The sequence below is a fragment of the Bombus affinis genome, chromosome 1, assembly GCF_024516045.1.
Source record: "Bombus affinis isolate iyBomAffi1 chromosome 1, iyBomAffi1.2, whole genome shotgun sequence".
In the NCBI taxonomy this organism is placed as follows: Eukaryota; Metazoa; Arthropoda; class Insecta; order Hymenoptera; family Apidae; genus Bombus; species Bombus affinis.
This window is the reverse complement of record NC_066344.1, coordinates 4,811,344-4,836,085: the sequence shown is the minus strand read 5'-3', so window position 1 is coordinate 4,836,085 and position 24,742 is coordinate 4,811,344. Positions and strand designations below refer to the sequence as shown.

The 24,742-nt window shown below is 35.1% G+C and overlaps 1 protein-coding gene across 1 annotated transcript in view; it reads right to left on the bottom strand.

The window, feature by feature from the left end:
- LOC126915250 (breast cancer anti-estrogen resistance protein 1) overlaps positions 1 to 24,742 on the bottom strand; it is a 164,774-nt gene that overhangs the window by 53,070 nt on the left and 86,962 nt on the right. Inside the window, exons 2-3 of the mRNA XM_050719741.1 lie at positions 18,864 to 19,013; positions 8,583 to 8,732 (exon numbers count right to left, since the gene is read on the bottom strand). Of these exons, the coding sequence (XP_050575698.1) occupies positions 8,583 to 8,732; positions 18,864 to 19,013 (300 nt within the window). The remainder of the gene's footprint in view (positions 1 to 8,582; positions 8,733 to 18,863; positions 19,014 to 24,742) is intronic.

The following is a 24,742-nucleotide window of genomic DNA, read 5'->3' as shown; positions in this document are numbered from 1 at the left end:
TTTCGAAGTTTGCAATACTGCTATTTTAGAATTTCTAATTTCGTCACGTTAAAATCGGAAATCGTGCTATCTTGAAATCTCAGAATATGAAATTAAAGATCTGTGATTTGCGAAATGTCAAACGTTCAAGTTTCAAAGTCGAATAGATTTTAAACACGTTACAAAACAAGGAATTAAATAGCATGTAAAACATGAAACGAAGGTTTACCTTCATTCCTTCAAATTACAGCTTCGATAGGTTTCCCCTTAACATTATCGATCCCTAGCCGTGGTTTCAATGGTCTGCGATGAACTAAAAGGCCGATGTTCGAGCCTGAATCGACGTTCAAATTAGAATTGGCTACGTTGAATAGTTTATTTCTAATCGAGCGTCGGATCGAACACAGAACCGCTCTTTTCCAATGGAATAAGAACGAGATGGAAATAGAAATGAAAGAAAGAGCAGGTATACAAGTGGCGTCGGGGACTGGATATTGTCTGGACTTACGGACATATAAGGATACTGGTGGTCTTTGCACGCTGAGCGAGACAAGGGAAGCTCCATGTAGGGTATCCTGTAGGATCGACTTCTCGTAAATCGTTCCAGGGTGCAACGGTATGCTACCGTGAAAAAAGCAACTACTGGAAAAATGTTCGGGCTCTATTTTTGCCTGGACATTTTCAAACGCGTCCCTCAGGTATTCGACGTACAAAAAGAATGAAGTATATTACCGTTCATAAATATACGGACACTTTAGTCAACTTGTGGCAATGTCACTTGGATATTAGTAAAATATGATAAGAACGACATTTATTGTTTTCTTACAAAATCACCAAATAATAAACTTTAATTATTTGTTTCAATATCGATCGACATTGTATTTTTTGATAAGAAGTTTTTATTAAAATTTTGTAAACATCACTGTTCAAACTACCGACGATGAGTTTAGAACCTGTGTTATGTGATTTGTATTTTAGAAATTAGACAGACTTTTTCAAAATAGTTTGACATGAATGTGGCATAACTTGTGTCATTCTTGGATATACCAATATTTCATAGTCTTTTTAAGATGTTATCACGTTGTAATAATAAAATAACGATAATACAAAACCATTATTTATTAACATATATATCAGTATAGCATGTGCATGCTCATATTCCAAAGATTGGATCTATCGATTGGAAACAAGTAGAAAAATGTTGTGCAGACGTAGACTACATATGATGGTCTTCAAGTTCAAAGAAGATTGAAAAACGTTCGGTGTGTATATTTTTCCTAGTTCCAGTGCAAGTTATTGAAACGTTTCTTCCCATTTCGTTGCTTGGAACACGGCGTTAAACTTTGAAATTACGTTATCCATAATGTGCAGCGCCGTTTACTTCCTTTAACGAATACATTCGTGCTTCGAAGTAATAACGTGTATTTATGACATCGTTTGTACAAAGTAACTTATTTGCTTCGTTATTTCCCAGATAGAATGCAAGAGCGGTAAATTCCACGATAGTCTTTAAAAAGTAATATTTCTAACATTATCGCTAGATTACGTTTATACAAACTCATGCTTTTACGAACATGGCTAATACAGCAGAAATAGAATCTCGGTAGAAATATGTTGCATGCGTCGCATATTGCAACGAATGTAAAACAACGCTGATAACCGGCCAATGAATGCATAAATAATATATAGTCATATACAGAATAATGCTAAATAAATAGAAAACTGTCCTTTCGATATTTGAGAATATTCCATATACCCTGTGTATCCTTGAATTTCCCACAAATACACACAAACAGTCACAGTCTCTTTCAATCATCGCTATTCCGTGTCTCAATTTAGCTTCGATCCAACTTCTCAACGATTCATTTATGCGCGATACTATACCCTCGTACAAACAACAATCCCGAAACGACTCGTGGAACGTCTTAATCTCGAGGAGTGAGGTTTCGAGAGAAGGAGAGAGAGAGAGAGAGAGAACGGTGGTCCTCAGGAGGAGTAGATTTCGCGCGCGATACCAAAAGAGCGGCGCACACGCGCGCGGAGTGGCCACGCGGCCTGCTGAATAATAAAACTAAAAAATAAAAAATAAAAAAAGTAAAAGATACCGCTAGAAGCGTTTCACGCGGTTCGACCCTGAGCACCTGCGCCTCACCGGTACCTGACTGGTAATTCCGTCGTGACAGGGCAATTTCGAGGAAGCTGGACCGCGTAACGTTGACCCTTAGCTGACGCGCCGCTCGTATTTCTGTCGACGCACATGCGGGCTCGGGCCGGACGCGTCCGTCCGGATCTTTGCCGGCAAAAAGCCCAACCAAACGCAGAAAGAAGAAGAAGAAGAAGAAGAAGAAGAAGAAGAAGAAGGACAAGGAGAGGAGGCAAAGGAAGAGTCGAGGAAACGCCAACTCCGGCAAGAAACTCGGAATCGCGAATCTATATCTCTGCTTTGCGGTTTTTGCGCCTCAGAGAGGCAATGGGGATGAGAAGAAAGAAAGTTTCTTCCTGTCCTACCCACCCTTTTCTCTTTAGTTACGCTTTTGAGAAACTGAGAATGCAACCGCGGATCGAATGTTGCCGAATTTTTGGCTAGAGAATGGATTTTCTGTTGGCTGGCTTCGATGTTGACTTGCGTATGATGTTGTTTGATCGTTTGTGCTCGATGGTTGATATTAGCGATCTGTTTGGTTCTTGCAAGGGTTTATTATTAATTTTGTTCAAGTATTAGTTTTCTTTATTATTAATTTGACATTTATTTTTATTTACTTTTAATTTGCTAATTGATACGTAATCGAAGGATATGAACAATTTCAATGTTCTTCGTTTGTTCAACGTTACTATTAGTCCTCGCTAGTCTTTAGTATTTATGTTAACATCTACTTTAATATTTCACCATCTTTATTACAATTGCTTAAATCTGAAATAAGCACTAAGTTTTGAATTATTATTTCCACGATTATCTGTATTATCATTTCTATTTAACCATAATCAAACTTAATACGCCACTGTAGATATTAATGATTCCATAATTCGCGCAAATTAACTATCAATGCTTCTCTTAAAAATTGCTACGTATATAAATTCGAACGATATTTATTTTATATCTACTTACTTGAAATTTCATCGATATTTGTATTGTACTGTATATAAAATTAGATAAAAATCTCTACGAAACATTAGTAATAATTATCTTCTTAAATTTTATTAATTTATCAAACGGGGAACGGATTTTTATATCAAATAAAATACAACCGATAAGAATAAAGGAATTGCACGTTTCGTGTTTATGTTACGCGAACCTTTTTACTTTATCAAACGAGTATCACCTAAATTGAGTCCAGACACAACAAGCTACGTAAATCCTTTTGCCCTTCAGCGATTCCAAACGTCGATGTTGCATACAGCTTTTGACATTCGCTGTGTAGCTATTTGTATCGGTATTTGAATAACAAATGTTTGTCGGTGGAGGCGTCCCTTTTGTTTCATTCTTCGGTCCTTCCACTCCCTTTCCTACCGAAATATACGCCGCATAAAAGAACAGGGCTGAGTTATGGCTGTCGGTCCCGCGGATAGAGCCTTCAGGGATTACAATCGAAAATTCAGCTGGTCGAAAAACGCGAATAAACGTTAAAGGATGACGTAACCGCGAGAAAAAGGACAACAACTATGCTTCGTTGAATGAAACGTTAAGGATACCTTATTCAGAATCGTTTTGGAATCAGGAGAAGGAAATTTCTGTTGATTCGGCAAACCGTGACATAAATTATTTTATGTTGTGAAACACCGTGATGCGGCTTCAGTCAGTGACGTTTTACGCTGAAATATCGTTTTAATCTTTAAACTGGTATGGTGAGATTCTATAGTCTACACTCTAGACGGTGTAAACGTTGCGATAAGTTTCCTCTTTTAACTCAGCCACTTGTTCTTGAATTTCTATTTCTATGTTTCGTTTTTACTCTTGTTTCGACGATGAAAAGGAATTTCAATGTTTCAAGGACAACTTTGGTATAAAAATAAAACGAGGCGTGTCAATAAGTATTTGTTTTATATTTTCTTCGAAGTTTTAGAAATTTTTTAACGAGAGTAGCAGAATTAAATGACACATTGAATTAAATATTCCGATAGTACTGAATTTAGTCGCTGAATTTTATTTAAAATTTTAAATCACCAACATTTCCCAGTTACGATTTAAGATTTTTAATTAGAAATATCTTTCAATTAGCTAGGTATGTTAATAACAGTTTCTGATTGGAAAATAAGGAGAAAAGCCTTTAGACTGATCCTTAAAGTAATTCAAATAAATTTCTTTTCTGTAACAGTACAAAATAAATATTTTTCACCATGTTATTTACAATTCATACTATGTACGCTGTTATGTTCTATGAGTGTAATCAAAACTAAAAATCCCTTTGACGTTTTTTCAGTAGCGGCTCGCTGGAGAGTTAGTTGAAATATTTGCATTTCACAAGGATTAATAATGTCCTGTGCGAGATGCTCGAAAAAAGACGAAACCGAATGATTCTCGCGTTCAAAAGCGCGAAATATGGGGAAAAATGTTTTCATTTTTCACAAAAAAAGCCTTCCAGAAAAATTATATTTAACAGAGAAGGTGAATTAATCGAGAAATAAATTATCGAAATTTTGGAAGTCGATAGGTTCAAAAAATTCCTGGATTATTAATGCTACGAAGTAAGTAATTATACTAATATAAAATTGCATTTAGTGGTATAAAAATTCTGTAGAAAATTAACGATCGTGTGTTATTCTCCGTGAAACGAAACTTTACTGATAATAACTTAATTTTTGATTTACTAAAATCAGACTCGTTCCGTTCAAAACGATGAGATGAGTACTTGCACGAGCCCGAAGAAATAATTTTTCCAATTATCCGGTGTGATAAAAATGATCGCAATGAAACTAGTTTTTGCGCCAATGCATGGCAAATTATGAAACGTACGTGCTATAATAATGAATGATTAAGAAAGTTAAGAGTAGCGAAATATTAAGAGTCGCGACCCTCCCTCGTGTCTAAATGCGTCTGGTATGAGAGGATAAAGTGAATTATGGCTAATGGTATGATGGATACTCGACCGGAAATTCAATAGCCAGAAAAACAACACCGACAATGGTATAACTGTAAACAGTTCGTCCATCGTATGCTGTAGATATTAATAACCTGGAATGCAAGAGGTAAAATGTGCAGATAAAACGGATAACATACGTCGTTGTAAATTGAAAATAAAAGAAATATTTGGCGAATTATGTAAACAATGATGTATGAAATTCTAGGAATGAAAAATAAATGAAAATAAAAACCGAGGTGAATATTTCGAATAACTTTAATAAATCGAAAACACTGCAGTATTTATAAATGTATGGAACAATTGGAAAAAGTTAATTAGTTTTAGCACTTTATGCTATAAAATTGGAGCTACTCGAATCATTTGTACACGTTGATAATTGTATAACAGAAAATAATTTTTTAAGCGCTTCTCTATTTTGTATTCCCAAAGCGTTTCTTTTAATATTTCTAAAAGTTTTAATTAATTTATTTATTAATTAAAATATTCAAAACGATGATGGTTGAGCAATGAAATACATTTGTACGCTTTAACTTATTCTTCCATGTAAACCTTTAAAGTAATCTTCTATCTCTTCGTATCAATTCATTTTATTATGTATATATTTATTGTTACAATACGTATCATTGTCTTGTGTATATTATTATCAACATATTCATTCTTTTTTGCATCGGGTCCCCGGGTTTATTTCGGTCTAATAAAACTTGAGACGTTAGTTTCTTTCATAAAAATGTTAATCAATAAAATAAGTTAGAAGCAATGAGAAAGATAGTCGATGACTAAAATTTAAAAAAAAGGGAATGTTTGTCAACTTTAAAAATATGACAATTCCTTAAAGAAATAGGAACATGTTTAACGTGGATAGAACTGAAAACAACTAGATGCCATTAACTCGTGATCTAAGCACGTCCAGTGTAAACCAACATTTGCTTTCAGCGCACATTTCAATGATTTTTATTACGTAACAAACGACGGATGTTAACCAACAAGTAGAATGAAAATATGGACCGTTAATCGCGACAATTGTTGCATATTTAACGCGTCCTGCTTTACATTCGTTTCAACAAATTACACTAAACTGTGAATTTATGTTCCGCGAAGAAAATTCCCAATTAAGATTTTCATGCGTTACGTACGAAAAGTGAACACTAACAAACGTTGCGTCATTACAGGAATTATGCAACAATGACAAAGCATCTTCTAATTGTAATTTACATTCAATTGACTTGCCAATTGACTGTCAATTGACGTATAATTCGGTTAATTTAATATATCGATAGTTTAATGTATTTTACTCTAGTACTACACTTTAATTGACTTAATATATGAAATATATTAAGACAGAAATTGATAAATGTTACATGTATGGACCACAATAAAGTGAATATTGAATTTATATTAGCATTGATTATAATTAGCGTAAAATTCCAGGATCACGTTGATATTTCAAAATCTAAATCACTGTCTGTTATTAATTTATAGAATATTAAATTTGACGTACATTTCGTAAGAAAAGAAAGGGAGAATAAATGTTCAATTATTATTTTAGAATGATTTAGATCGCTAAAACGAAGATATACTTCAAAAAAACAAAAAGAAACAGAAAGAAAGAATAGCAAATAGAACAAAAGAGGAAATAAACTAGAAAATTACCAATTATCATTCTCAATTATTTTTTATTACTTTTAGAGATTTTTCCCCTAGTAAAATATTAATGACCACAACCACATATATTCTACAAATATGTAAATATTTAAATAGTATCTATGTACGTGCTTAATCTCGTACAGTTACCTTACCAACTTAATTGGCAAATAATTAGATAATTATTAAACGCCTATTGCCTTCGGGATACACAAAGCCTCTTCACTTCGTGTTCTATTAATAAACCAAACGAAAAAAAGATGCACGTCAGAAATGGTGACAAATAAACTCTTCGCTCCTGAAATCGAAACATATTTCTACCAAAGCGTCATATGCCGACGCGGACAATGGGAACTTTCTTTCTCTTCTTATTTCATTTGCCTATCAACCCTTGCGACTGCACTTCTACCCTTCTATAACCGTCCCAACCATCGACCGAGTCAATCGAGATCAAACCTCGAACCTGTACGCGCCACCCACTTACGCGTACCTATACCCACTTGAAACCACACCCTCCACACGGTGTATCGAAAAAACCATGGAAAACAAAGAATTCATTTTCTATAACGTCGCGACGAGGTTTCAGCCGACAAGGCAAATCGAAGCAGATTCGACGAGACCGATCGATCGGCTATATTCATTTCGGTAAATTGGCGCCGGTTGACAGATGCTAAACGATGCCAATGGCAGACACCGGAGCAAACGAATTGGTAGTCAGCTGATTCTGACAGATCCCCGTCTCTAGCGCGTACCAGAGACGACATAAGGGGGCACGATGGGGGTCTGCGGCGAAACACAATGGAATCGCCGCCATTGTATGCTACGTTTCACGTAGAAGGTCGATCGATGGGACTAGGGCGCAGTGTAGGGGTGGACTTTATAAATTTCTACGTCTTTTCAGATCGAGAGCAAATTAATGCAAGATGGCAGCTGCGCGACGATAAAGCACGCGGTCGAGGGGAACGACGGGTCGAACCGTTGCGCCGATCGAGACTGAACGAGTTGGCTCGATCAAGTATTTAAATGAACAATCGAAGAAATCGCGTGGACAGATATCTAGATTACTTTTAGAACGTATTTCCGATGCTTCGATGAGCTTTTTACGACTTGATTGCTGATTGGTCGAGGGATGAACTTTTACTTTTGAATGAACCAAGTTGATCGACTTTGCATGATAATATCGAAGCGATTAGATTCCCGATTTCTTGAAAAGGAAGTAATTCGTGGGAAGAAATGGAGGAAGATACTTTTTGTATGTGTCATCGTTACGCTATGTGACTGTCTTTTGTGCTAAATGATTATTCAGCTGACTGTGTTTTCGTAGCAATGTGGCTTTATACAGTTAAGCGTTAATTTCCCTGATAAGAAAACGACTTGTTTTTCGATTGAGTTTGGTTAATATTATTCATGGGATAATTAATAATATAGTCTCCGGGCAGAAATTTCTGGCTATATTCTATCACATAAAATTTAATAAAAAAAAATTCGTACGTCGATAATAAAACAAATGCAATATTAAGTATCAAACGAAATAGTTATTATTATTAACGTGTATGTATAATACGCAATAACAATTATCACAAAATTAAATATCAAGCATTGCTATTGTTCAATCGAACTTCTAAACGTCACAAATCACTATTTACTCAAAAATTCATACTCATTCGATTAGATCCGATCTCGAGCGTTAATTTCCAATTAATTCTATACCCTGTGAACTCGAATTTCTACCGTTTGATTTATTATACGACGCTGGCGATTTCGCAGAGGAGAATTTTCATAAAATCTCGAGTGCTCGCGCATAAATATACGCACACGCGCATACTACAGAAATTTTCTGTGCCCCATGAATTTAATAATGGTATCGTATAGCAAGTAACTTACCCTGTTCGGTTGAACGTGCCAGCTACGCCGTTTTCCATGCCTCTGTATGCCGTCTTCAGAAATGGTTAGGTCAGGTCTGCTGCCAACCAAACAGCCCCCTGTATCATATTGGCCGACCAGGAGTCTCAATCGATTTCCTGGACAGATGCCCTGAGCAGCAAAAGGAAAAAAGAGACGTATAGCAATAACATCGTACAACCGGCGGGAGTAACAACGGTTTAAAGTAATATCGTCGGACTCGCCAAACTTTGTTGCGGCGTACATCCTCGTTTCAAGAAGATACATTGCTCCATACAACTGAAACATCAGTTGTTAGAGGGAATTTATCGTTCTATGAAACGTTCAGTGTACGCGGCGAATTAAATTTTTATCTCTGACAGTTGGTGTGTTACTTTAAATCACCCGACTATTTAGGTGACAGGTCTATTCAGGGCTATTTTCTTTGGAATTCTTTGTAAGGAATTGCTTTCTCTTAGCAGAGCGGCTATTTCATCGTCGTTCCGTCGTACGTATTTATCGTTAGTTGCTTTCTCTTTATATTTGATCTGCGTTGGAACTAACACGATCTTCAACGAAACTTCTTTTTAACGTTGCTTTGATCCATTCTTTAATCGATAATTCTCTTTTACTAACTTTAACCCTTCACGTGCCAATGATCGTGGAAGATATTTACACGATAGGTTATTGAAACAGTGCTGAGGCACGTAAAATCAAAATAATAATCAAAGAATAAGACTCGTGCAATTTATAAGATCGGACGTCTAGAAGTATGTACCATGAAAATAACAATTTGAAAATAAAAATCCTATTATTCGTGATATAATAAACGTTCGAATATCACTTGAGTAATGTCTGACTGATTCCTGACTCTATTACACCCTGAAATTCTATACAATCCTTTCGTTAATTCGCTCTAACGAACGATTCTAAACATCCCAATTTATCGGGGCAACGAGTCAACTTATCAAGCGCAGTAAATTACATTTTCTTCCATTTGACGAACCCATTATCTTTTGAAAAGCGCATTCGCGTGATAAAGCGACGGTCCGTGAAATCGATTTCGTGTATTTGCCAACGATGTTCCACGAGCCCTGCTTAAACACGAAGCAAGAGGAAACGTAGACAGGAACATTGCCTCGTTGTTGACGATTTCACCACTTTACTCAACGTTCAAAGCGTACCAGAAATACTTGTCGAATCGTCGCCAGGAAACGAAAGGAGATTTCAATTAGCAGCGTGTACGGCCGGTGACGATTCCGTGAAATCAGAACGAAAATAAACGTGTTAGCCTTGCAGCTTTCCATCGTATTACGGAAGGATCTTGCCTTCGTCACGGCGAACTGCTGGATTTTAGCCCCCTGAGGTCGTATTCAGCTTAGATAAGGGTTCTATATTGGTCGAAGTTCGTTTATTGTTATAGCCTCATTGTGTATGTGTTTGTATCGTTAGTACTTGTTCGGTGTTATTGGACCAATAGTAACAATTATATTGGTTTGCAACTAAGTGATTGCGGATTTTGTCATTAAGTGGTATTGACAAAAGCCGCAATCACTTAATTGCCAACTAAATAATATGGATATTTATATTTATGCAAATTTATATCTCTATGAACGCAATTGAACAGGCTTAGTCAAATTGATCAAGGCTATCTTTTTATTAATTATTCAATCTCGTTGATACGATTCTCTTTGATGAAGATACATTTAAAAAACAATATTTGTAAAATTACCATTTTACTTTGCTTTCCAATTTATGAAGTTGATCGATGTTTCTGAACATGCAGATGAAGAAATTAAATGCAAAAGAGAACAGAATGCAATGAAAGAAATACAAAGTAAGCAGACTCGTTCCATCTAGTAGGTTTAATTTTATGGTATACATCTTCCACTAACCTTCTTTCTGTTACCTTAAAACACTGAAATCTATCTCTTTGTATTGTTGAAAAATATTTTAAACTGAGGTCACAAAGATTTTCATCCAGATCTCTCAACTGCTTCTCATAAAAATTTCACGTTTCTCATAAAAACTTGTAGCCACCGTTCGTAAAGATTAAATCGAGTATCTAGAAGAGCGGGACGAGGATTTTTGCAGCATTTTTGGAACACCTTTAGATCGCTCGGACGTTTGATCTGCAATTCGACGAGCAATCGCCAAACGACCAACGAATGCTCGTTCACGCTTTCGATTTGCTAAATTCTACTAAAACGCGGAAAGAGCATTCGTTCGCTTGTTCTGAACGTACCTTTAGCGTACTTCAACCCGAATCCGTGATATTTCTCTCTCGTGGAGCAAACGACACGTTTTCGAGGTCTCGTGACAGCGGCAGCTGTCGAATGTCTGCCTATCTGAGAGTTTCATATTCGAATATATACGAGAAAGGTGAAACGTAACGTAATCGTAGCTTGGCGACAGTGGAAAATGGGATCGTGAAATCTGAGGGCTGTTGGGGGATTTGGTGGGTAACGGGAAATATGGTCGCAAGTGGGTGGAGGTGTTTACTGAAAATGGAAATATACCGGGTTCAGTGAGTAGGGGATTAGCTGAGTAAATGAATGTTGTTGACTGGTAAAGTTTATGCTAATGGATTGGTTTGGTCATTTAGCGGTGTGACTATGTTAAGTCGTGGATTTGCTTAATTGTCATAAGGATATTTGCTCGTTTAGGCCGGCTATGTTTTCTTGCCCTATATTCGAGCAGGTAAAACAGGTTTTAGTCGTATAAATATGATTTCATTCGTTGAGAATGATGTCTGGTGGGTTCACAGGAAATGGGTTAGGTTTGTTTGAAAAAGGAAACAGTAATTACCGTCTTTCAGAGGTGATATTTATTACGATTCTTTTATCTCTTTCATAATAGTTAATTGTAAAGTTGCAAGCTTCTATTTGATAAATACGACTTGATTCGTTTAAATATGTGCTCGCACAGAGAAACTTTTCACTTAGATGATTGACATAGACAGAGATTGTAACGACCGAAGAATTGTAAATTAAGAAAAGACTTTCTTAGAAGATGTAAATTCCGTGTGGAATACGATGAAAAAGTCTTTTCATTATATCTTTTATTCTTCCTTTAAATCTAAATAAATCTATAAAGATACTAAACTCTGAAAACCCTGATCGTTCAAGTGATAGACGATACAAATATCAATATTAACAAAGATATTTCTCTTGGAAATCCTCGCTTGTGGCACATACATCATCAAAATTACGCCCCTAAAGTATTTGTCATTTAAAGAAAACACGCGTCTCTTTTCATATGTGAAACGCTGAGAAATCACGTTGGTTGAAACTCCGTAGATGGAAATATGAAGAAAAATGAGAAACACAAACATTGTTTACGCGTACTATCTGCCTGTAATAAATACAATCGTGAAAAGTCCTTTGTTTTCCGAAACGTTGAATATTAATTGTATACCTGACTACTGAAATTCAGCATTTCATGCAAAATGGAGTTGACCAATTTCACGACCTAATACGTGAAATATTCGCTTGTTCCAAACAAACGGTTTAAACGGTTCAGGGCACAAACAGGAGCAAGCGAACGCATATGCAGCAAGTTCGCGTGTACCGGTGACGAACAACAGCGCATTCATTTTCGAAACACCAAGTCAGTCTGTGTACCTAACTCTACAAAACTGTTCATTTGCCGTGGCATAGGAGTAGGAGGCCGAAAACGACAATGTGCAGGGACAGAAACTTGCTCCATTACGGATTCTATTGACTCTCTATCAACGGATAAAATAGAAAACAGCCTATTCCGGCCAGAAACTGTTCGTACACCCGTTATGTCGAAGGGGCGCATCTGCCGTTAATTTTCGTGCGGACGTGCGAGACAAATCGACTTTGAAGTCAATGACGTGTCCGGTGTTAAGATAACCGAAACCACTTTTGTAGGCAATTTTCGGTGCGAATGATCGTGGCCTGGTTTCGTCTCATCAAATGAAACTCGAGGACTCGTAAATCGTATCGTATATCAGCGGAAACCAAATAAATCCAATTGTTCCAATGGTCTGAAGTTTAACAGACGTGATATATATTGAGATTTAAGTAATATTAGGTTGTCCGGAAAGTTTCTTTCGTTTCGTAAAGTGATAATAGACGAACAACAATTTGTTTTATATTATTTTATTGAATTAGGAATTATTATTATGTTCGTGCATAATTCTATAAATTAATATTAAACAAACAACATTGTGCGTCTATTATTTTCTTATAAAACGAAAGAAACTTTCCGGACAACCTGATACATTGTTTAACGATAATTTGCTACTTTGCGATGATTTTGTCATTTTGTACATATGTATATTTTGAGGCTTGAGGTGATAATATGTTAAGGTAATTCAAACAATACTGATGATCAATTGATATTGAAGAAGCATAAAATAAAACGGTGATTGTTTGTAGTAAATATTTTGAAAATATCTTCAATCATTTTATCTGTTAGATTTCAAATAATTCGAAAAAGATGCTGAAGCAATTATTGTGTTTCTGACAGGAAAATTCAACGGAAGATGCAGTTTGTGGAAGATTGAAGCGTAATTCAGATCATCTTTGCTACAGTGTTATATTTATTTTTGAACGAGTTCCATGTAATTTATCCTTATTTTTGCTCTTTAGTCGCTATTTAGTCGGCTCTTATTAAGACATCGTTAAACTTAATAGTTTCGGTTCTTTAAGTTAAAGACAACGGTCTTAATTGGCTCTCAGTTTCCTGTGCTAATTACTACACGAAGTTTGCAGGCCACAGCAACATTTTATAAAATTCTCAAACAGAAAAAGGAGAAGTAACGCCAAAAACGATTTCATGTCTCATTGTTTAAGATGTATACAATGTTTAAACAAAAGAAATATTGGTAAACAAAAATCAGTATCTTCGACAACGATACTTTTCAACATCGTTCACAATTTAATACGTCGAAGCTTTTAATCGATCGAACAACGCGTTCACGTGATTGAACAACCTATTTTTGGTTCCAACATCGTTTAAAAGTTAATCATAGAAAAAAAGCTTCGTTATTGTTAAATATAAAAGTTGCGACGGGGTAAAACACAACGAACGAGATTAACGTACAACTTCGAAACTAAACGTACGAATTACGCTTTACGCAGAAAGTTGATAATTCAGGCAAGTGAAAGTTGAAATTTTATAACTGCTCCACGTTGATGCATTTATCGTGTAACGCAGTGGCTTGTAAATAAAGGATGAGGCAGTCGTGCATCGGGTCGCAGCTGCAGTTACCCGTAACGCGAACGCGAGTAATTTCCTCGTAAACTTGTAGTACATCGGCGTACCCCTGTTTTCCAATTTCCAATTCGAACCACCCCCAACAGTTCCTTTTCAATGAGCACCATATGCGTTATACCGTGCCTTCTGTCTACGTTGAAGGGACTGATATGGCGAATGATAGATTCCACGAGCAAGACGCTGCGAAACAGAATCTCCGCTAGAAGAAATGCAACTGGATACGGAGATGCGTATTAATAAGTAGACTATTATGAATTTTTATGTATTTAGAGTTAATTTGTAAAGTGGAAAATAGCACAGAATGCACACAGTATGAGAGAAATATGTGAGATATCCAAAGTGTAGTATAAGCTTTGTATAATATTGTATGGTATTTGATATGCAAAACAATTTTTTACCGTGTCTGTACTTTTTTAATTATATTTTCAAAAGTATGAATCTTCGCAAAAACCATCTACTAATATGTTTTGGAGAAAAACTTGTTTTTCGTGAATCGAGTTAGATGAAATAAATTTTAGAAATAATGTGGGAGATAAATTTTACACGTTTGGCGAACAATTTACCAAACGTCCAGCTGGACAAATTGTAAAGTACAAATAAAGTACAAGTACGGAATATGAAGTATAACGAATTAATTTCTAAATTTGAAAACACCACAGCTGTCAGCCAGAAAATAAAAAAAATATATAAATATACAATTTTTCGATTAAAAATTTATACAGTAAAATGTATATACGATTCATTTTTTTATTTAATCGTAGAATACAAAAGTTCATAACCTTTATACTGTATTTTTGGATGATGAATTCTTACGACTAACTAAGCCTTTATTTGAATTAGATATGTTTGATCAATTTGGTCGATATAGACTATTGACTAAATAACACGCGGGACTATTAGCCGAAAATAAAATATGCGATATTGTGTCATAAAAAGAAAAATCAGAAAACGCTCATCGTACGTATAAAGCGTTATTATTCAAAGACAAATATGATTCCAATAATCAGAAAGCCATCCTAAGAATGCGTCTTCGTCAAACAAGCTAAACGTCAGCAAGGAATGTACTTACTATACCTGCGTTTATGTGCAGTGAAACGTAAGAGCACTTCCAAGGATGACCAATGCGTTTTAAAAGCGAAGAATGTGAGTATAACGAATCGACAAGCTTTTAAAGTCAATGTTTGAAAACACCACAGCTGTCAGTCGAACATAAATTGTACTGCGATATACCAATATATCAATCGTTTTACTCATAGTTATGCTGCTGTTATTATAGTATTAATCACATTACGCTTCATTTATGAAACGTTATATGAAGAAACTTTTTACGAAAAATTGTATAAAAGAAATATTACTACAATAAAACATTCCTATTATCAGTCATAGAAACTCAATTTTCTTTTTTCGAAAATAATACAATTAATAAATTTGTCTCTAAAAATAAGTAAATCCATCTATCTATCTACCTCTACCTACTTACGAAATAAACGAATTTATCTCCAAATTTAAAACAGTTCATATACCAACACATAGAGACAATAACGCAAGACAAAGTTCGTATAACACAAATTATCGATAAATTACATTGTACTACTTATTCTAATGAACGAAATAAATCGCAAAGCCTTGAAAAGTGACCGAACGAATTTCCATGAAAAACTAACCTGAAAAGCTTCCACGAAAAAAATCACCCTCGAACCTGATCTAACTCTTTCACGAAAAAGAATACGGTTTGACTCGGCGCACAAAAAATTCCAGTCGAACTTCCTTGCTTCTAACAATGTTCCGATAAATCCATCTTGTGACAAGTTACGACCGGTAAGAACCGACCTCGCTTAACCATCATCGTTTCTCCGCATTCCAAGAGCATCCAGCGTGTTGTCCGAACAGACATGACGTGTACTGCTGCTACGATGTAGGGATAGGTTTCAGAATATCATAGATAAGCATGGCAAGAAGATTGCCGTAGGTCGTGGAACCGCCAGACATCGCATCGTTTCGAAATTTTTCGAACAGATGTCGAACGCGGAAACGATTCTAGTTGGATCGCACTTTCGAGCTCGTTCCTACAGCTCTCCTCTCTCTGTCTCTCTTTCTCTCTCTTCTCCTAAAGTTGTAGATGAAGATCTTAGATCAGAGGCTGTAACGGTGCGGCCTAACGTCCTATTTCCGCGATAATAATGCCGTGTCATGTGCTAAGAGAAAAGGAGAGAAAGAAAGGAACAACGTCTTTGTCCAGATAAACGAGTCTAGTCGCATCGAGCTGCATAGATCTTTCATTCGAGATGCGACGTCGTTTATGCGACACTTGCATTGTCAATACATTGACTGCTAAGCTAATTTTATATGCATTTTGTCTTGATATGGAGAGAGGGGGGGCATTAAATTGGAGTATGTTACACCATAGTATTTAACTATTAAATTATTACATCGTATTTGCGCGCCTTCTTCTGCCAATGTTATCTGTCATTTACATTCTTGAGCAGTTTTTAATTTATCTTATTTTAATCGTTTTGGAGAATTTACTAAGAAAAATGTGAGTCACCGATGACCATCGTGGTAGTCAAGTTATTAATCTGCTCGTTTAACCTGTTAATCTTCAATTATTAAGGGGAGGACGAGTTGACTCGTCGATTGAATTGTCCATCTCTTGAATGTACTGACGTTTTTATTTAGAAATATCCCGTTCTTTACGTGCTATATCGTTTTCGTCTTGAAAATAAATTGTACTATATGCAAGTTTGTGGGGACTGAAACTGTGATATTTAACTCTGTGATTGTGTGAAAGCTTTTGACAGGATACAAGCCGCAAGCCGAAGTGAACGATACTAAATGAAATATATATCACACTTTTAACAGATTTATTTGCTATTAAGAATTATATATGCGCCTTGGAACTATAAAACACCATGATCGATCTAGATCTGAGAAAATATTGAAAGGACCAGTATATTGGGTTTATTCGGGATATCGATCTAAAGTACAAGATAAAAATTAGTAATAGCTGTTTGTAAAGTTATAGAAAAGTAATCAATTGATGATTACGCGTTGCTATAAAATCCTGATCAGAATTGAAAAATTTAATATCAAACTTAATGCGAGAAGTCTGTTCACTATCTGTATTAGATTTACAATTCGTTGAAACATTTAATAACTAAATAGATAAAACAGAAATTCAATTTACATATACGTAATCAACCAGATCACTGTTATTGAATATACAATTCCTTTGTAGCGAAACATTCGAAATGAGATGCACGATAATTCCCAAAGATTCTAATAATTTCCTAACAACCTATTCCCTATTAACACTCACCTAACTTTTGTTAAGTGTTCTAAAGATTTTACAATTTTTTTTATTATTTAATTTGTACTTTACAAATTGTCCAGCTGGACACTTGGCAAAGCTCATAAATTATACATATCCTTTATAAACGATATATATATTTTATTATCGTGGAGTGTATACATTTAAAATTAGATATCGCCTGGAAATTAAGTATCCACAACGTATCGTGAATGACGTTGCGTCGCCTGATATATCATCGGTGAATGCAAAGAGAATAAATAATATTCTGATGGCGCCCATACGCTGGCTTGTGTGTTTCTTGTCTAGAACAGCTGATAAAGTCTGTCGGACATTGATAGAGCCACCGAGAGGCTTTCACGAGCGAACACATGTGATCTCGATGAACGCGGACGTTTACGTAAGTGGCTGTTCGATCGTCAACTAGGGCAATTGCGAAATCTTTTAAGGATCAGAGTGGGAAGCTGGTTAAAGAGAGCTTCGATGATGGACGATGGTTGAAGCTTTCTATTTAGCTATATGAAAATGTATGCTGCTATTGTATGCAGATAGAGACCTAGGCAAATGTGGAACTTTGATGCTGGATCGATTGACAAAGAGTTGTTTTACCGAATAGCTTGCTGGGAAGCTCGTAGGCAAAATGATAATCGAAGATTAATTAAAGATGAAATGATAATTAACCTGAAGATTTCAAGAGACGCGTGGGAATTGTTTACGAGTGAAACGTTCGATTCTGAAAATCGATGTGTGAAAGACTGTTTTATACATTGCAATTTCTTTCTATATCTTTCAAATTAGCTTTGATAATTTCGCGATACATCTCTGTTCTTGGTTCTAAATTGAAGGTTAAAAACCATTAAAAAGAATGGCTTGAAACTTATAGAGAGTCATCTTTTGTGATTTCTTCTTCTTATCTAAGAATTTAAGAAATCTTCAAAAAATATCCTACAGCTATGTATCGAACTCTGAAAAACCAAACTGATCAACCGCATGTTTTGTTTGTATCATATTGCATACATTGATCTTTTCAAAAAACTAATAAATTTCTTCGAATTTATTTATCGCACTAACTTGTAGATGATATAAAAAATTATAAACTGCAAGGTAATAAAAAAATATGTTTCCAATATTATTACACGATTTTTCTCTACTTTACAATTTCACAGAGTTGATCACAACGGCTTCTACAAGACAAAATATTCAATATTCTAATAATTAATCCAACCTAGAAATACCTTCGTTTGTATTAGGCTGTCCGAAAAGTTTCTTTCGTTTTATGACGAAATAATGGACGCACATTTTTTGTTTTACATTATTTTGTCAAATTACGTACGATCCATTTTGTTCTGTTGAGATTTGTTATCAAAATTTGCTATAAAAAACACGTTTGCGAAAGAAAAACACTTTCCGGACAACCTAATACCATCAAAGATCCAACACACCCTCGCAAGAATTCTTCTTCTATAATCGAACCGTAACGTCTACGTATAATATTTAAACATTTATCCAAAATCTTAATGAACTTGCATTTCTCTAAGGAATTTCACGTTATACGAGGTAATTACACGGTTAATTAATTAATAACACGAAGTTATTTACGCAACGAGACTCGACTGTAAGACCAGTCCCGCCGTATATTTTTACGTGAAATACTGTAGCCGAGTAAAATATAATCAGCTTCTTGTTGAAAAGTAAAAAAGATGGAAAGTTCCGTTAAAGAAGGTAATTACCTGTCTACCTCGCAGAGCGCACAGCCACCATCCCTCGAGGCCAGCGGTGTTTTGTTCCAGGACAGTAAGAACATCGCCCTTTCGAAAAGCAAGCTCGTCCGGAGCTTCCGCGATATTGTCGTACAGGGCACGCGCTTTCACACATTTTTGCTGCAACAGAAATACAAAATTTATGCGCTACCGTTCATACCGTAAATCTTCATAGTCGAGAGTTATTATTATTATTATTATTATGTTACTTATATCGGGTTGATCGAAAAATTTCATCGCCAGATAATTGAAACATATACACTCCCGCTAAAAAGTATTGAGATTTATTTTTTTAAAATTTATTTTTAGTGTGGTTTAATGTAAATCATGAACTTGAAATTCTATGTATTTAACAGGATAAATTTTGATAAATTGGGATTTAATTCATTTCGAACATCAAGTTAAGTTAAATCAAGTAACTTCAGTTTTCTCAGTCCTGAAGCAAATACACATAGTTGTTCTGAGACCTTTGAGCAAGGAATGTATGCATATTTGAATCTTCAAATCGTGGCCTATAAAAAGATGATGTAATTCTACTAGAGGAATTGTTTGTTGTCGAACATTTGATCGGTTAGTTGTTCCACATTAAAGCATATTTTATATGAGTTTCATGTAAAGTTTGTAACGAAGACAGGTTTCGCATCTTCCCTTAAAGACGTGATACGTAAATTGTATAGATTTTTGCTGAACTCTGACGATAAAAATGCTTGTTCCTTCGAATGAGGCTGTATATAGAAGCACTGGAAGAATATCTTAACCTTTCACGTACGATGTTGTACATACGCAATACTGTACTTTAACAAATTACCAACTAATTAAGTAATTGTAGCGGCACATGAGTCAGAAGACATTTCGAATCATGTTGTTGTTCTTTCTCGGAGTATCAAGACCGTTAGATTATAAGCAATGTAAGAACAAATAAACTCCGGGCAAAACAATGTCTACAGGCAACCATCGAACGAAGACGAATTTGAATTTTCCTACTCTCCCCCGACCAGTATAAATAAGCAGACACGATCGCGAGCGAGACAGTATCGAACAGTTCGTATGAAGTATCAACGAGTATTAACGAGTATCTCCGAGATTTTTATTGTATCAAAGACTCTCTGTACGTATATTTATTTATTTCAAATATACTTGACGGACTGCGACAGCAATATTTCGCTTTCGTTATTTCATAATACCTATTCACGACTAATCCTCCACATAATAAACGTTTTCATTTTAATCCTGATTTTAATGCACTACATATTTTTCGCTAAAGCGTTAGAAGAACTACGTTTCTATCGTTAATAACAGATCAAAAAGGAATTTCTACAGAGTTCAAATAATCATCGGTGCTGAAAGAATTAATGGCAACAGTGGAACATTCAAGAGTGACAAAAAAAAGAAATATGCCAAATATATAGAAGATAATCAGAAATATATAATAATAAATTAGAGATTGATTGATACAAATTTCAGACAAAACGATCGATTTGATTTTCTTTGAAAGAATAAAAGCGACGCAAACTTGCCTATCAACATTCAGAGAATTAGCGACCAACAAGCCACGTTTCCTCTCAGAGATTGCAGGCACGTACAAAGCGAGCTCGTCCTTCTAATCAATTGAATCCCATAAAATCCTAGCCGTTTCTGCAACTCGAGCGGCTATTTCGGGAAGCAAAATGTCGCTACGAGATAAAACGAACGTTTCAAACGAAACGAAGGCAAACAATGAACGTGGCTCGCTTACGAGGAAAACCGTCGCCTCGTGTTTCACTGAGGCTTCAAGTGAGTTCAATTAAAGTGCCTCCGTGCTATGACAACGGGATCCTCGCCATCCATTTTTCAGGGCAAACAATGATGTCATGCGGCGACTTTGACGAATGTCGCCGAGGAAACGTGGCGCCTTGATGATCTTAGCCTAAATTAACGAGCGCGTCACACTATCGATGTGGTTGAACCGTGAACGACCCCGTTTCCTCATCAATGAAAAAAATACGTTTTGTGCGTACCGTGTGTTCTATCAAATGTTTATTCTTCTTCGTCCAACACATTGTGTATAGCTCATTCGCGATATGTAAAGAGCTTTATAATTTTATGCAAATAGGAATAAGGAAACATTTGTTCGTGGGATTCAGCTACGTATATTACGAAACGATTTTTAATTAAAAGTTTCAGAATAGCCTGCAGATTTTTACTTCCAACAGTAACTGTAAATTAAAATAAATTGTATTTTTCGTATAAAAACTTGTCTTTATTTATGCGCTTGCCATTGGACGATAGATTTTGTAAAACGGGAACAAGTTAAAACAGGTAAAAATTGTTCAACTGTATTTCGAAATTTTTTGGCTTCGAATATAGAACGCTATTTTTATCGGTAGAAAAGTTGGTTTTGTAAAATTACAAAATTTAGAATGGAATAGAGTTGCTCGATCATATCACGAAATTTTGTCCCAGATATGCAAATCTATCGACATTTTTACATACAGATGAATGAGAAAGTGCAAAAAACTTTCAAACAAATGAGAATACTTCAGTTACACATGCAATGAAATTTCTTGCCTTATGTAATTATATTCTCTATTTTCCATAGAGCGTGAACGTTTCGATCATACACATATTATAAAAATTCCTTTTTTGGACCATTTTCTGCCATTTACTTTATTTTCTGCTTTTATTTATTCTACGTTTTGTTGCTCAACGTACGTGAAAAATCACTGGTAACCCCAAGTGATTATAATTAGTCGGTTAAATATTAAGAAACAATTTATTGCCAGTGATGCGAGTAACGAGTAATTGCTATCACAGAAAATTGTATAACGTATCTTTATTACGATTCAATGGAGAATTTAATAAACTGCTAATTATACGGTAAAAGCTGGGATCTACAATTTGCTGTTTCTACAAAGTAATTGGATATTATCGTGTGGCAGATAAATTAATGATACGATAACGATATGTTATAAGGAAAAATGAGCATTAAAAGCTTCAACTTTTTACGATTATCTACGTTTGCCTTTGACAACTTTTGAAACAGCGATTGAATAATGAAAGCTGAATGACAGTTTGTCGGAATGATCAAAGTCCCTTTCAACTGAATTAACGGAAACCGTTGGAACGTTTTCAAAGCTTAATCCTCAATTACCTTGAAGCATTCTCGGTTGAAGTTCAGAAAGCAACCTATGACATTTTAGTGTTCAAATAATTCAATGCTTTTCTGACTATATAGAATTGAAGAAAAAGATTTTAATTTTTCATCATTGAAATAATAAAGATTCGAGTATTTATTTCCATATAATGTAAATCAAATTTTTAGAAATAAAATGGGACAAAATGAAATAAAAATGCATGCAGCTACGACATATAAAAACTATTTTCCATTATTTACAGTTAAATTTCTATCTCTTCCTCTTTACCAACGAATAATTTGCTCGAAGGAATTTAATTCAGAGAATTTCATTATGAAACAACAATGCAATCATTCGACTGTAATTCGCCAATTCTTCAAGACGCTGCCTTTTATCTTCAACAAGAGAAGTAAAAGTAAAATCCATTAATTATTGCCCGTTCTTAATTACTGCAGTCTACAGCGTACTCTTAGAGGTATGCCGATAATTAGCCCGCAGTTTCGTCACCTCGATTAATCATGAATTAAACGATGACATTTCCGCAATGTAGATCGTGCGAGCCACGAAGACGATCGAAAGCGTAGCCAAAGGTTTTAATCAAGAAGTAATTAGTAGAAACCGCTACGTGAGTAACTGCCATGCACGAGTGATCAAACGTGATTGGAAATTAATCTCGAATTAGAGAAATTAATTTCCCTTCTAATTCAGCTTTAAATGTCTCTTGATCGGCCACTTTGACATTCAATTACGAAACTCTAAGATTTACACCGAAATTAATATATCGGATGTCGCTATCATATTTATTGCTTTATTGTGATATAACTATATTTCAAAATCATCTCGAGTTTGTTGAATTATTCGACACCTTATATACGTACATGTGATTCTTTTAAATTTATCTTTAGATACAATTGAAATTATTATTTTAGCTGAAATAAATTTCATTGGCGAGGATATATCTTACTATAGATAGAAGATATATCTACACTAACATAATATAGAGATTAGCTATGAGTTTGCTAACACTTTTTAAAACTCGTTTTAAAATCTACTAAATATTTTAAGGAAACTGAAACACTAGTAACTCGCTATAAGGGAGCCAGCAAGGAAGTATGTAATAAAAAAATCTCAATTTTGAATTTTTAAATGAGACATAATTGCTTCGGTAAATCTCATCGTCAAAAAAATACTAATTTCGCTAGTGTATTTCATTTATCCATGAAATTAAAGACAAGTAAATTTTATTTCAAATCGTGCACAAATATATTACGCTATCGCATTAAGAGCTGATCTTTAAATCTTTCTTCAATGTCCCAGAATCATTAAGCGTTACGAAAAACAAATATACTCAGTCACTAAGTACTTTCCATACATCAACCGATAATGATATTAATATTCTCCTACATACATCATCTAAAACCAGGCTAACGATTCAATGACTCAATTTCATCAACTCTCCCCTACATTATCAATGTACAACGCAACAAGTGACATATGACGTGCAAGTAATTGAAATTCCACTCTCACATACTCTAAAACTTTCTCTGTTAATTAATATCCTGGCGAATATTTCAAGTTCACTGTAGCCGGCGTATGATCCACACATCGATCCTATTTTAAGGAGGATCGAGCCGTGGCGAACCCGACGTTAAGTCGTCGAAGAATGCAGTTTAGTCCCATAAAAGGATGCTGGGATGCCAACGCATGTCAGGCTAGTCTGGCAGGTACACGCAGGTACTTACGACCTTTCGAACTGACAGCTTTCGGTTCTCAACGGTTAAAACGATACAAACCGGGTCATCGAGCGATTTCCGCAATACGAATAATTATATGCGACGAGCGAGCATAATTATGCATTAGAGGTATTTTCGCGTAATAAATTTAGAATTCTATTTTACAAATAATTTTTATAATCTTGCAAGTTACGAGTTAATAATTGAGGAAAAGGGATTAACAAATACTTTCTAATTGAATCGCTTCTAAATACTTTTGAAGGTTTTTCCTCCACTTAAGCACGCCGTTATTTTCTTTGTGTTTAATTTTCTTTGAAAAGTTTTCTTTATATATATACCATCGTCAGTTTTCTATTAATTTTGCGAGCAAAATATACTTCATCCTCAAAATAATTGAAAGCCCTTTATCGTTTTTCCATCTAGTAAATACTATTCCAGATATTCCAAATGTTTGGAGAATAAATTTTCCATTATGTGTGAAAATTCTATAGGTTTTGAAATTTCATTGTCGATTCTGTTTATCACATTCTTCGATATTTCAACCCCTCGATCATACGGGCTTTCGTTTCAAGCTGTATTTCCCTGTACAGAAAACAAAATGTCAAATAATATGATTACTCTTTTGATTAAAAACAAACAAAAATGGGTATAAAATATTCGAGATAAATTCGCCAATAATTGTATGAACAGTTTTTATTCGAAAATATAAAGACATTTTTAAAACATTTTAAAATATAAAGACATTTTAAAATGAACTGTTGGTCGACTGCAACATCATTCGAGCTATTTGTTACATCTGGAAATTAGCATTGTTGGAAACGGAAATGGAGTTGATGGAATTGTTAATGTTATTTGATTGTTCGAGCGGTAGCGTGAAATTAATGGTTTCGTGTAATTACATTTGAGATCTTTGTGCCGTGAACCATAGTGCGCTTATGACATCATTGCAATGGAATATTCCTTACGGGGATTCACGTTAAACCCCTTGGTAAGTGGGACTCTA